Source organism: Oncorhynchus tshawytscha, linkage group LG22 (genome assembly GCF_018296145.1).
Source record: "Oncorhynchus tshawytscha isolate Ot180627B linkage group LG22, Otsh_v2.0, whole genome shotgun sequence".
In the NCBI taxonomy this organism is placed as follows: Eukaryota; Metazoa; Chordata; class Actinopteri; order Salmoniformes; family Salmonidae; genus Oncorhynchus; species Oncorhynchus tshawytscha.
In genome coordinates, this window is record NC_056450.1 from 8,012,059 (window position 1) to 8,027,055 (window position 14,997).

At 44.9% G+C, this 14,997-nt stretch overlaps 1 protein-coding gene across 1 annotated transcript in view; it reads left to right on the forward strand.

Moving 5' to 3' along the window:
- Positions 1–14,690, forward strand: part of si:dkey-151g10.3 (serine/threonine-protein kinase WNK2) — a 75,581-nt gene extending 60,891 nt beyond the window's left edge. The window contains 9 exon segments of the mRNA XM_024383905.2: positions 55–216; positions 609–2,770; positions 3,034–3,286; positions 8,983–9,071; positions 9,324–9,676; positions 9,994–10,220; positions 10,409–10,504; positions 10,584–10,759; positions 10,952–14,690. Coding sequence (XP_024239673.2) covers positions 55–216; positions 609–2,770; positions 3,034–3,286; positions 8,983–9,071; positions 9,324–9,676; positions 9,994–10,220; positions 10,409–10,504; positions 10,584–10,759; positions 10,952–11,575 — 4,142 coding nt within the window. The 3' untranslated portion in view covers positions 11,576–14,690.
- Positions 14,691–14,997: the final 307 nt, after the last annotated feature.

The following is a 14,997-nucleotide window of genomic DNA, read 5'->3' on the forward strand; positions in this document are numbered from 1 at the left end:
GAAAGTTGTAGTTAGTTTAAAGTGGGACTTTTTATATATTATTTTATGTTCCAGTGGACTGGGCGCCTCAGTCGTCTCCGGTGGGCAGATGGAGGTTCTTCATCAACCAGACCATCAGACACAGAGACTCCACGTCCAACCAGGGAGGAGCGTCCACCCCTCCACCTCTCTCGACCGGAGAGGTCAGGGTGCCCCAGTCTACAGACAATGACAGAGGTACAGTAACAGTATGATTGGGTCAATGAAAGACACACCTGGGCAGTAATCTAACACAGGGCAGCAATTCCCTTTTCACGCTACCAAGCCCACCCCGAAAACAGTAGGGGTTGAAATATTTTCTGAACTGTCCTGTGCAGTTAGTGTCCTGTTCCAAAGGTGGGCTATACACTGTACAGAAAATGTTACAACCCCTTCTCCCATGTGCTGGTTTTAATATTGTCTCATTGCATTGTCTTTTCCAACGACTATGGTGGAAGCGTAACCAGGCCAGCGTAGTACGGCTGGGCTCGGCTTAGCTGTGTTTGGTTCTGTCTGTCGAGTAACACCAACTAAACCTCTGTCCCTCCTCTCTCTGGTCTTGTGTGCTCTGATTGGTCAATGTACTTTAGAGGGGGGCGGAGGATCCCAGAGATCGGACTCCTCCTTCGCTGGAATGGTCTCCTCTCCTCCTCCCCGCTCCACGTCCACCCTGTGTTTCCCTGCCACCGCCTCCTCCCTCCCTGCCTCCGCCTCCACCGTTTCTGCCCCTGCCTCCATGTCTGCCCCCCCAGCCCCTGCTGCCCCCGCTCCTGACACGACGGCCTCTGCTGCCTCTGACAGTAGGGTTTCCGCTCTGACTTCTAGTCTCGCTAGTGCAGTTGTTGCCTCAGTCCCACACCCAGTCCCCGCTGCCTCGGCTAGGCTAGGCCTAGACCTGCAGGCTTCCATTAACCAAACTTCCAGTGCCACCGCAGCAACATCCTCCATCCCAACCACCGCTGCCAACCTCCCAGTCACTTCCATGGTAGCTGCTTCTGCCACCATCGCGCCCACTACCACCCCCTCTCCAACTGAAGCTCTGACCTCCCCAGCTACGAGTAGGGGCTCTATGGTGAGCCAGGGCCGAGGACCAAGCCTGGGTGATGCAGTAAAGGTGGCCACCCTAGGACAGTGTGTGTCTGGAGGGGACCACTCATCCACTGGCCCAATCCACCCACCAGTGGCTGTGGCTGCAGCCGTGGCCTCTCCTCCTGTTAGCCGTGCCGGTCTGGAGCAGCAGCAACACACTCTGCCTCAGATGCAGTGCACGGCAGCCCAGGTTCAGCCTCAGGTCCAGTTACAACAGCAACTCCAGACAGTGCAACAGGTACAGCAGCAGCAACCGCTCCTAGAACATCAGCAACAACAACAACACCTGAAGACTGTGCAACTCCAACAGGTACAGAAACAACAGCAAGAGTACCAAGAGCAGATACAACTGCAGCAGCAGAAGCAGCAACACGCGTTGCAACAATCTATTCAACAGTTGCAGATGCTGCAACAACATCAGCAGCAGTCTGAGGTACATTTGCATCCCCAGCTCAGTCACACAGAGCCGTTACAACAACAGTGTATGCCCCTGCAATCACAGACAGAGATGTTGCCGCTGGCACTACAACTACAGACTCAGCAAATGCCTGTCCAAATGCAGAACACACAGTACAACACACAGTTACACATGCAACAGCTACACCAGTTGCCACCACCACAGCAAAAACAGCCAGTCATTTCACAGCAACAGGCAGCGATTGACTTGCAGCCACAGCATCAGCAACAGTTAACTCTGCAACAAGCACTGCATATTCAGCAGCAACAGCAAATGCTCCAACAACAACCGCAACAACAGCAGCAGCAGCAACAACAGCAGCAGCAACAGCAGCTGTCAGTGAACCAACAGTATGTCCAACAACAATCAGTACAGCCACTAAACATGGCGCTGGTACAACAGCAAGCTCAACAACTCCCTCTAGAACAGACACAACAACTAGTACAGCAACAACAAAAACAACAAGAGGTTAACCCTCAGCAGCAGCAGGTGCCCCAGCAGGCTCCTCCCCAGAAGCAGACGTCATTACAACAGTCAGAGTGGAAGAGGTCTACAGAGGAGGACAGTGTGACAGAGGATATAGGCAGTCACTCTGCCCCTCTACATCCCTCCTCAGACTTATCTTTGCCCCTCAACATTAACACAACCTCCGATGCCCCCTTACCGCCCCTCTCCCTCACCCTGACCCCATCCCCAGTCCAACCATCCTCTGTGGCCGAGTCGGACAGCGAGGGCCCTCCCAAAATCGAGTTTGTAGACAACCGCATTAAGACTCTGGATGAAAAGCTGAGGAACTTGTTGTATCAGGAGTATAGTAGTGGGGCAGCTGTGACGGGGGGAGCTGCTGTGGCTTCTACCGCAGGTGCCACCGCAGTGTCAGCAGCCTCCACATCGGCAGGAGGGGATGAATCCTCGGAGCCGCACTCGCTCCAACCCTCCTCCTTCCCTCCTCCCGTGTTGTCATCCTCAGACACCTCTCCTCACTCTTCCTCCTCCACCACCTCCTCCACCACCTCCCGCTCCTCCTCCACCTCTCCTGACCTGGAAAGGGGGAGAGGAGTGGGGGAGGAGGCTCCACCAGCAAGCCCGGTGGAGCAGCAGCCCGGCCCGTCTCTCTCCTCCGCCTCCCTCGCTTCCTCCCTCCTTGCCTCCCCACACGGAGACTCGGCCGGGCCCCCGCCTATCCCTGGAGAACCCACTGTTTTTGTAAGTAAGGTCCACATATCTGGATGTTGAATTGAAACATTGAATAGTGTTTGATTGACTTTTACCTGAAACTTTATGTAAAGAGCACTACTTCGATTGCCTTGTTCTTATAAATGTATTTTTCAATGCTACGGTTCTTGTTATGTAAGTTTATGATATTCCAGCATCTCTTTTTTTTTCTCTCCGAGTGTCTCTACCCCCGATTTTGGCAGCCACTCTTACCATGTCGCTATGTTACCTATCCCCTCCCCCTACCCCTCCAGGCTGCCCCCCCTCACTCTGACACCAGTACCCCAGGAGAAGTCACTACGTGGCCTGCAAATCTGCACCCCGTCCCCCTGGGCCCTGGATCGCCGCCACAGCACAATGCAGGAGGTGGATATTTTGGCCTAAACCTGACATGTCCTAGTATCAGAAATCCCGTTAGCAAGAAATCCTGGACTCGCAAATTCAAAAGCTGGGCTTGCAAACTGCGCCACTCCGCCAGCTTGTTCAAGAAGCCCAGAGTCCAGCAAGGTAGCGTGATCTTAGAGAGAGAGGGTGAATGGGATGTTGGTTGGTGGGGGTGTTTATCTCAAATACAAATGGGTAGATACAGTATTATTTGTGTAACCTAGTTGTGTTGTTTCTGATCATCTTTGACAGCAATTATTTGATTGTTTATTCTTTAACAAGTAATTAGTAACTGTAATTGTATCTATTGTAATGTTATTGTCTTTGTTGTATAGTGCCATGTCGATGATATCACTACATGATACATTACTCGTTTGGATTTATTTGTTTTGGAGAATGGCTTTACTAAATTTATTTTGGCAATCTTTTTTTTGTTTGCATGGGGGATAACTCACCCTTGGCATGAGGCTGGAATAGTGGAAAGAAGCATAGAGAAGAGGAGCCAGAGAAGGGGGGGATGAGGAGGAAAATGGTACAGAGTGTAGGAAGGAAGGAGGGAAGAGACGGGCATCATCAGGAGGGTGATATGTCCGTGGTGCAGATGAGCTTACTACTGTAACTCTGGAGGTGCACGTGGATCTGCAGCCCCCGAGCTAGGATGCCCACCACAGCCCCACCCCAGCCTCTGCTCTGTAGGCCACTGCCCAGTCAGTGCCAACACACCAAACACTGCCCTCACCACACCAACCACCCCACCTGCTGGCACAGAGTAGCTAAGAGCACCCCACACACACTCGCACATACACAACGGTTCAAGGACACACATAATGTACACACACATAATGTACACACAAACACTCCCCTACGTATTTATTTGGACAGTGAAGCTCAAACTTTTAATTTGGCTCTATACTCCAGCATTTGAGATCAAATGTTTTATATGAGGCGACTGTACAGAATGTCACCTTTTTATTTGTATGAAAATACCCTCACATGGTGACGTACTGTCACCTCATAAAACATTTGATCTCAAATCCAAAATTCTGGACTACAGAGGCAAATGAAAAGTTTTAGGTTTGCTCTCCAAATAAATATGTAGGGGCGTGTACATACCATGCTTTCAGGGCTCACTTACATACCACGCTTTGAGGGCTCACAGTCACACGTGGCACATGTCACGGCAATCACTGCATATGTATGCAGTACATTTAGATGCAATACATTCCTTAAAATACTTTCTACATGAGCCATTTGCTTTGTCAGTATGTTATGTATTGTATGTGATATCCTAGATTATGATGACAGTCATAATTTACTATACATTGTGCACATTGCACAGTACAGGGTTTAGAAGTAACTACAGTACCAGTCAAAAGTTTGGACACACCTACTCATTCCAGGGTTTTTCTTTATTTTTACTATTTTCTACATTGTAGAATAATAGTTATGACATCAAAACTATGAAATAACACATATGGAATAATGCAGTAACCAAAAAAGTTTTAAACAAATCAAAATATATTGTACATTTTAGATTCTTCAAAGTAGCCACCCTTTGCCTTGATGACAGTTTTGCACACTTTTGACTGGTACTGTATATGTATGTGTGTATATATATATATATATATACTGTTTCTTTCTTAACTGCATAGGCTTTTGTAAGGTTAAGCTTACAGTATAAGCTTATATTGTTTTAGCAGACTGCTATTCTTATATGTATTAGTGTGTTTCACTGTAGTTTAGTGTATTGTGTATTGTGTATTTTCATTTTACACTACATGGCCAAATGAGTGGATTCGGCTCTTTCAGCCACACCCGAAGCTGACAGTTGTATAAAATTGAGCACACCGCCATGCAATCTCCATAGACAAACATTGGCAGTAGAATGGCCCGTACTGAAGAGCTCAATGACTTTCAACGTGGCACCGTCATAGAATGCCACCTTTCAAACAAGTCAGTTTGTCAAATTTCTGCCCTGCTGGAGCTGCTCCGGTCAACTGTAAGTGCTGTTATTGTGAAGTGGAAATGTCTAGGAGCAACAACGGCTCAACTGCGAAGTGGTAAGCCACACAAGGTCACAGAATGGGACCGCTTAGTGCTGAAGAACGTAGTGCGTAACAGTTGTCTGTCCTCAGTTGCAGCACTCACTACCGAGTTCCAAATTTCCTCTGAAAGCAACGTCAGCACAAGAACTGTTTGTCTGGATCTTCATGAAATTAGTTTCCATGCCCCGAGCAGCCACACACAAGCCTAAGATCACCATGCGCATGCCAAGCTTCGGCTGGAGTGGTGTAAAGCTCGCCTCCATTGGACTCTGGACCAGTGGAAATGCATTCTCTGGAGTGATGAATCACGCTTCACCATCTGGCAATCCAATGGACGAATCGATTCTAGGTTTGGCGGATAACAGGAGAACTCTACCTACATGCATAGTGCCAACTGTAAAGTTTGGTGGAGGAGGAATAATGGTCTGTGGCCGTTTTTCATGGTTCGGATTAAGGCCGAAAAAATAAAATTGTGTACTTTATACCCCTTTTTCTCCCCATTTTCGTGATATTCAATTGGTAGTTACAGTGTTGTCCCATCGCTGCTACTCCTGTACGGACTCGGGGCCATGTAGTGATTTGATTTGAGAGGCGAAGGTCGAGAGCCATGTGTTCTCCGAAACACCAGCCCTCCAAGCCGCACTGCTTCTTGACACACTCCATGCGCCCGGCTGCCACAAGGAGTCGACGCTGGGCCAATTGTGCTTCACCCAATTGGTCTCCCGGTCACGGCCGGTTGCGACACAGCCCGGGATTGAACCTGGATTTTTAGTGATGCAGTGCCTTAGACCGCTGTGCCACTCAGGAGGCCTGTAAGGAAACCTTAATGCTACAGTATATAATGACATTCTAGACAATTCTGTGCTTCCAACTTTGTGGCAACAGTTTGGGGGGGAAGGCCCTTTCCTGTTTCAGAATGAAAATGCCCCTTGCACAAAGCGAGGTCCATACAGAAATGCTTTTTCAAGATCGGTGTGGAAGAACTTGACTGGCCTGCACAGAATCCTGACCTCAACCCCATCGAACACCATTGGGATGAATTGGAACGCCGACTGCGAGCCAGGCCTAATCACCAAACATCAGTACCCAACCTCACTAATGCTCTTGTGGCTGAATGGAAGCAAGTCCCCGCAGCAGTGTTCAAACATCTACTGGAAAGCCTTCCCAGAAGAGTGAAGGATGTAATAGCAGCAAAGGGGGGGACCAACTCCATATGAATGCCTATGAGTTTGGAATGAGATGTTTGACGAGCAGGTGTCCACATACTTTTGGACATGTAGTGTATGTGCACTTGTTCTACATATGTGTGTATACAGTTGAAGTCAGAAGTTTACATACACTTAGGTTGGAGTCATTAAAACTCATTTTAAACCACTCCACAAATATATTGTTAACAAACTATAGTTTTGGCAAGTCGGTTAGGACATCTACTTAGTGCATGACACAAGTCATTTTTCAAACAATTGTTTACAGACAGATTATTTCACTTACAGTTGAAGTTAGAAGTTTACATACACCTTATCACAATTCCTGACATTTAATCCTAGTAAAAATTCCCTGTGTTAGGTCAGTTAGGATCACTACTTTATTTTAAGAATGTGAAATGTCAGAATATTAGTGTAGAGTGATTTATTTCAGCTTTTATTTCTTTCATCACATTCCCAGTGGGTCACAAGTTTACATACACTCAATTAGTATTTGATAGCATTGCCTTTAAATTGTTTAACTTGGGTCAAACGTTTCGGGTAGCCTTCCACAAGCTTCCCACAATAAGTTGGGTGAATTTTGGCCCATTCCTCCTGACAGAGCTGGTGTAACTGAGTCAGCTTTGTAAGCCTCCTTGCTCGCACACACTTTTTCAGTTCTGGCCACACATTTTCTATCAGATTGAGGTCAGGGCTTTGTGATTGCTTCTCCAATAATTTGACTTTGTTGTCTTTAAGCCATTTTGCCACAACTTTGTAAATATGCTTGGGGTGATTTTCCATTTGGAAGACCCATTTGCGACCAAGCTTTAACTTCCTGACTGATGTGTTGAGATTTTGCTTCAGTATATACACTGAATTTTCCTTCCTCATGAGCCATCTATTTTGTGAAGTGCACCAGACCCTCCTGCAGCAAAGCACCCCCACAACATGATGTTGCCACCCCCGTGCTTCACGGTTGGGATGGTGTTCTTCGGCTTGCAAGCCTCCACCTTTTTTCTCCAAACATCATGACTTATCATTATGGCCAAACAGTTATATTTTGTTTTCATCAGACCAGAGGACATTTCTCCAAAAAGTACAATCTTTGTCCCCATGTGCAGTTGCAAACCATAGTCTGGCTATTTTATGGCAGTTTTGGAGCAGTGGTTTCTTCCTTGCTGAGCGGCCTTTCAGGTTATGTCAATATAGGACTCGTTTTACTGTGGATATAGATACTTTTATACCGGTTTCCTCCAGCATCTTCACAAGGTCCTTTGGTGTTGTTCTGGGATTGATTTGCACTTTTCGCACCAAAGTACGTTCATCTCTAAGAGACAACGTATTGGAGTGGCCATCAGAAAGCCCTGACCTCAATCCTATAGAAAATGTGTGGGCAGAACTAAAAAAGCATGTGTGAGCAAGGAGGCCTACAAACCTGACTCAGTTAAACCTGACTGAAAAGTTTGACCCAAGTTAAACAATTTAATGGCAATGCTACCAAATACTAATTGAGTGTATGTAAACTTGTGACCCACTGGGAATGTGATGAAAGAAATAAAAGCTGGAATAAATCATTCTCTAGTATTATTCTGACATTTCACATTCTTAAAATAAAGTGGTGATCCTAACTGACCTAAAACAGGAAATTATTACTAGGATTAAATGTCAGGAATTGTGAAAAACTGAGTTTAAATGTGTTTGGCTAAGGTGTATGTAAACTTCCGACTTCAACTGTATATGGTGATGTACTATCACACATAATGTGTAAAACCATATCAGCAGCATTCATGCCAAGCTGTACATTTTTACATCGATATCTCAAATGATGCAACATATTCATATACACATTCTGTTTAGAAAACCCCCAGATATCATATACGACAAATGACATCACTTTTAATCTACATTGTGGATCAATTTATTCATCCAGATTGACATGTGATGTTTGTGTGTAGGGTCTGATATGGTACAGGTAGTGTGTGTGTGTGTGTGTGTGTATGTGTGCATACTGTGTACAGTATACTGATGCATACATTCAACTAACTGACCCCTCCCTAAAATGCATTTCTATCTCATGTCTTTATGTGAATATTAATTACTGACTTACCCTTCCCACACCCCATAACATGTTATGCTTATTTAAGCATGTTTTTACTGTAGATGTTATTTTTAAGTTATCTTTATCATTGTGTTTTTATGCTTATTCCTGTCACTGTAAGAAAAGGACAGCAAAACATAATGCTATAGTTTTCTAAATCAATGTAATGTCACACACGCATTCCCATGAACTGTAAGCTTGTCTACAATAGAATACTTATTTGTGTAGTCACAGGGTTGCTGTCTGATAATGAGATGTCATGGGATTTAATGATCTTTAACTCTGTTTTTCTGTGTTTGTGGTGTCTGCGTCCACGTCTTATCCCTGTGCTTGTCGGTATACCCCTCTGTGTGTGCCTATGTCTGCGTTTGTCTATCTACCTTGTCCTCACATCTGTATCTATACCCATGTGTGTCTCTGTCTCCGTGTCCTTGTCTCTGTCCTCCTCTCTCTCCCCCTGTTGTTTTTCATTCCCCCTCTTTTTACCAGACGGTCACTTTAGTGGCAGTCAGGCAGTCAGAGAGGAGAGAGGGGGGGCTTCCTCCAACCCTCCCCACTCACTCAAGGGACGATTTCAGGTACGAAACAGACTCTAGACACCTGCGTAGTTTTGAAAAGATTAGATAGGTAGGTGTAAGCAATATGGTAAAATAGCCTCACAGTGTACGAGAGGACACTACCAGTACAGTACTACTACCAGGCCTATTAAATTCTTTCAGATCTATTAAGTGCCTAGAACTTCCTGATAATCACTTCCTGGTTAAATATCAGAATGTGCTGGAGGAGGAACACACACAAACTTAATGACTCCCACTTTGTATTTTCCCCAGGTCACCCCAGTGCCCCAGCCCCCTGAGGCCTCTCCCCCCAAGGAGGCAGCCTGTGGTACGGGCAGCAGCCACAGGAATGTGGGGCGCTTCTCTGTGACCCAGACGGAGAACCAGAAAGAGGAGAAAGAACTGACGGACAGCTCCCCTGTGTCTCCTGACCTGGAGAGAGAGAGGAGGAGGACCCGAGGGAAGGAGGGAGAGAGGGAGGCGGGGAAGAGGACTCCAGCACTGAGCCACCCACCCCGAGGACATGGTCACGGGCATGGTCATTCTCCCCTGGGCAGTAGTGATGATGAGGAGAGTGAGATGGAGGATGAAGACCTGAGGAAGGAGCTGCACACGCTGAGAGAGAAGTGAGATGATACAATAGAATACCTTGTTTATTGGGAATTCATTTTGTGCAGTCAATGACCCATCTGGGAGACGGAGGAGAAAAAAGGGACAGGGTTTATTTTCAGTATCATTCAACATGTTGATGTTTCTTCTATTTTGACTGACCAATTTTTACTCTTTCTCCCACGCACCCACTCCCTGCCTGTCTACATTCTCAACATATGACTCTTCTCTCCTCCTCAACTCTGTCGCTCTGCCATTAATGATCTCCCAAACCCCATTCTCTTCATGTCTCCGTCCTCCATTCCTCCCCCTGTATTTTACCTCTCTTCCCCAGGCACATCAAGGAGGTGGTGTCCCTCCACGCTCAGCAGAACAGAGAGCTCCAGGAGCTGTACAGACAGCTGCGCTCCCTCAAAGACCACCGGCAGACCCTGCCCCGCACCCCACCCTTCCCCTCCGGGTCCCCAGCCCTCTCCCCCCGCAGGCACAGGCCGGCCAAAGCCAAGCTCCGACCCAGACCCCACTCACACATGGACAACAATGGACTCGCTGGTCACCCCGGTAACCAATCTCTCTTTCTGGGTCTACTCTCTCTTTCAGACTTGATCTGTGTATTTCTCTCTCTCTCCCTCGGTCTTCTCTCTTTGACTTCTCGCTCTCTGTTTTATCTTTCCCTCTCTCTCTCCCGATCATCTCTCTCCCACTGAACGTGATATATGTGATATCTGACTCTGTTGTCTCTGCTGAAGGTATACAACAGTCCAGTAGTTTCTCAGGGGGAGAACAGAGAAAACTGCCGCCATACTGCAACCCAGAACAAATCACCCTACTGACTACCAAAAGAGGTAATGGTTTCACCGAAACCTAACTCTTCCTCTGAGCAAGTAGCATTTGATTGATTTTCTTCCCTTTCTCTCTTCTCAGACCACAGTCCTCCCTCCCAGGGTGCCAGAAAGAGCATGTTCACAGATGACTTGCACAGACTGGTGGATGATTGGACGAAGGAGACAGTTTGTCCCGCCGCCCCCAAGCCCTCGCTCAATCAGATCAAGCAGATTCAGCAGGTGCAGGAGTTGGGAGGGTGGCCACAGGCCACAGAGGTAACGCACCAGGCCTCACGTGACCTATACGTATATAGTGCATGTGTATTTATTGCCCATGTACAGTATTCCATTGCCAATGTATTGTGTACACGCTTGTACATTTTTGTACAATTCAGTGTATGACTGCAAGCTACCAAAAACCGTTGGATGTCGTTATTGTGTGTCACATTACTGATGTCTTCGTTCCAGGTGGCTCCTCCTGGTTGGTTCCCTGTGGCACCACTGAACCCCCAGGCCTCCCCAGCCCCCTCCAGCCTCACTGCTCCAGCCCCAGCTCAGTACACCACTGGGGGGGGCCAGTGGAGTGGGGTGGGGGGACCACCAGGACCACAACAACAACAAACACACATGCCTCCAGTCCCTCAGCTGCATCAAAGTTTACACCTCCAGCAAGCCCAGCCTACTCACCCATTACAGATACAACCCCTAATCCAGACTCAACTACTGTCTCAGTCCCTGTCTCCCGTAGAGCCACAGACCGGGCAACAACAGATAACCCAGCAGCCCCATTTAGGTGTAGGAACCCCACCTCCGAATCAGAATAAACCTCTGTTGCCTTCCCAGGTGTCCCCATCGTCTCAGCTGGCCCTAGCTCAGCCTGGGTGTCTGATTCCTGGGTCTAGCAACAATGCGGTAGTGGAGCCCATAGACACTGGCGCTGCTCCTGCTGCTTCTTCCCCCGGTGGCTCCGGGGGGACATTGTGCTTCTGCTCCTCCTCCTGCTCCTCCTCCTGCTCTGCTGCTGCTCGACCATCCAGTGCCAAACTTCACCCCACGCCCCCAACCTCCACTCTTCCTCTGGGACAGCAGTAAAAAGAAAATGAGAGGGGGGAAAGAGTGAGTTAGATTAGGATGGAACAAGGGAAGTAGAAAAAAAGATGGAGATGATGGATGTGTAAAAACCATGTGGAAAGTTTGAGAGTGTGTATGTTATGAGAGGTAACGTTTGACAATGACAAAATGGACGCCATTATATTTGTAAAGATGAGATGGGAAGTGAATGTGAGAGATGGTTGAGTCTATGTAGACAGAATATGTACAGACAGAGGGCAATATGAAACTCTTGGGAGGGGGGGGTCATGATATTGGTGTGTTTGAGATGTACAAAATTAGGTAATGTGTGTGTTTGTGTTGCCATTTGATTTCCTCAGTACATATTCCTTGTGTGTTTTGACACCAAGTAACAGTCATGTTATTTTTAAAATCCAACTAAGTTTGACCCAGAACTCTTCCTCCCAAGCTGAGACATGAAGGAACAGAAAACATTGACATATTTTTGTTTTGTTTTTGTCAATGCTTACTTATATCGAAAAGGACTATGAATTTTAAAAGTGCAATTAGTAACTGTCATCTAAATTGTATCATCCTGTGATGTCCTGATTTGTCTGTGGTGGCGTTTAACCAAATAATTTTGTAGAAGCACGTTGACAACAACCAACCAAACATTTACGCATTAACTGACATATTACATGAGTATAGCACAAATGTTTCAACAGGCTACCAATGAGATATAAAGCAGGTGCAACAACAGCATGTTACAGTAACACCACAGAGCATGGTAATAGTGGTGCTACCTGGCTATTATCACTACCACAATGCCACTAAGCACACTGTTGTACAGTCTAGTGCACGGGCAAGGCATGTACTTCGTGGATTATAATTTTTTACATTGATAAATAAGTGTCAATCAGTAGATTAAAGAAGATTTTAAATGACATGTTGAGTAACATGATTAAATTGTGATCAATATATGAATATGTTCAGTGAGCTTTCATTGAATAAACACTCATCAAAACACTAAGACTGCATGACCTTACGGCTACAATGTACCTTGACTTGCCTGCAGTCTGCTTGCACTTGGGCTTATTTCTCACGTCTGCTGTTGTGCACAACAACGAATTCTGAGGTAATTTATTGATCAGAAATAAATATTTTATTTGAGCCTAGAATCAATTTGTTTTAGGGAAATATTGAATTTCCTCAATACCAATTGCTACACTGCATATCAAAGGTGTCATACAAGGAAAACTGATAAGAAAACAAACTGCCAAGTAATTTTATGGAATGGGGAAACCAACTATATGGGCTGTCCTCATTTTGCCTTTTAGAATGAATACTTTACTGTGTGTGTGTGACAGTTTTATTTTGTGTGACAAAAGCTTTGTAATATTGCTGCACTGCATCACAAATCGAATCCCCACTACTTCCATAAAAGCAGACTAACATTAGTTGTTACTGTACCAGATTGTTTACCTATAGAGCCCATCATGTATTGGTTCTGTCTCTCCTCAAGACGTCAAAGAAGTCAGTTAAGTGAGTGGCGCTCGGACCCATAAAGTCCATAGTTATACAGTGCGTCCCAAATGGCACCCTAATCTTGTAAAGTAGGGAACCATTTGGGACATGGCTATAGGGCTTCCGAGTGGCGCAGGGGTCTAAGGCACTGCATCTGTGCCAGAGGCGACACTACATACACCCTGGTTCGAATCCAGGCTGTATCACAACCGGCCGTGATTGGGAGTCCCATAAGGCAGCGCACAATTGGCCCAGCGTGTCATTGTAAATAAGAATTTGTTCTTAACTGACTTGCCTAGTTAAATAAAGGTTTAATTCAAAAAGTGTCATTGAAAAAAAAGAGTTTGTTAGACAGCATTGTGAGAGCCTTTTTTTCTGGATTTAAGTATTAGTGAAAATTTTTGTCCTTAACAAGTTATTTTACGTGTGAATTACTCTTTTGTAAATTCGACTAGAAGGATCTTTAACAGATCTGCATGCACACAGCAAAAAGTTTACTGACTTCCATTTCTCAACTTACTCCAGTGAGTGACAGGGATGCACATGGACAATGAGATACAGTACAATCATCATTGCATTTAGCTATACATATAAATTTGACCATTGATAAATACATTTTCTGAAAGCTTACTTGGTACTATAAGTTTTATAGTTAAATCAGTATTTCTGTTTTTATTTAAATGTATAATGATAGAGAGTTTTTCCCACAGCAAAGAGGAGATGGTAGAGCATATGTCAAAGACTGCTTCATAGTGAGCTGAAAACTCACTAGAACTAATGAAAGTGTAAGGAGGAAAAACAAAACATTCATTTTGGGGAGCTAAAACAGTTGGTGCTTATAGTTGTTCACAAACTTAACACTTTAGCAATTGCATATGAATATATAGTTTAATATAATGGTTTTCAGTATTTATGTTTTATTTTTATGAGACAACCCACATTTTCACAGTAAAATAGTTTAATATTATTAGTGGAGGGGAGGAAGTTACTGTGCTGTCAAGTCAATACTAACATGTTGACTATATGTCACAGCTTTGATGATATTCATGAAAAGGAAATGTGGAACTCGCCCTGATGTGTTACCAAAATGGAATCTAAAGGAAAAAAATATTTTTGTATTTTGAAATGGGGTTGTACAAAATGTAAAATTGTGTTCTTCTGATCAGTATTTTAAAATATGAGGTTATCTGACACTAGAAAACATTGCTTCTCATCTCTGTTGGAGTCCCCCCAGGATATATTCTATTCCTCTCAGACTTTGTGTTGAAACAGAGCAATAGCTACATCATATTTCAATTGTGAGAGGTTTTGTCAGTATGGTTCTAATCATAGAGATATACTGTATCAACTTGTTTTCATCTCTACGGAAACTTGATTCACTGGACAAACAATGAAACACCGTCAAGAGGTAGGCCTAGACTACCTTTAGGCCATTGGGCTCATCTAACACACACCTGTCCTAATATTACACCTGACTGAGAACCAATGATTTAGAAGGACATTTAAATACAAAAACCTATAAATAAAACGTATGTTTCTGGTGATTTAACCTCTGTAATATTGTAACTAATTCAGTTGTTGATTTTATTTATGTTTTTGTAACTAATCAAAATAAATGGTGTTAAACATCAAACTGTTAATGGGCATTTTATTGCTTATTCTGTTGGACCCACACCTGTCTTCAATTTCATCAATCTTGTCATATGGTTGAAATAATTTATATACACTGAACAAAGATATAAACGCAACATGTAATGTGTTGGTCCCATCTTTCATGAGCTGAAATAAAAGATCCCAGAAATGTTCCATACACAAAAATATTTCTCTCAAATGTTGTGCACAAATGTGTTTATATCCCTGTTAGTGAGCATTTATTTGCCAAGAAAATCCATCCACCTGAAAGGTGTGGCATATCAAGAAGCTGATTAAACAGCATGATC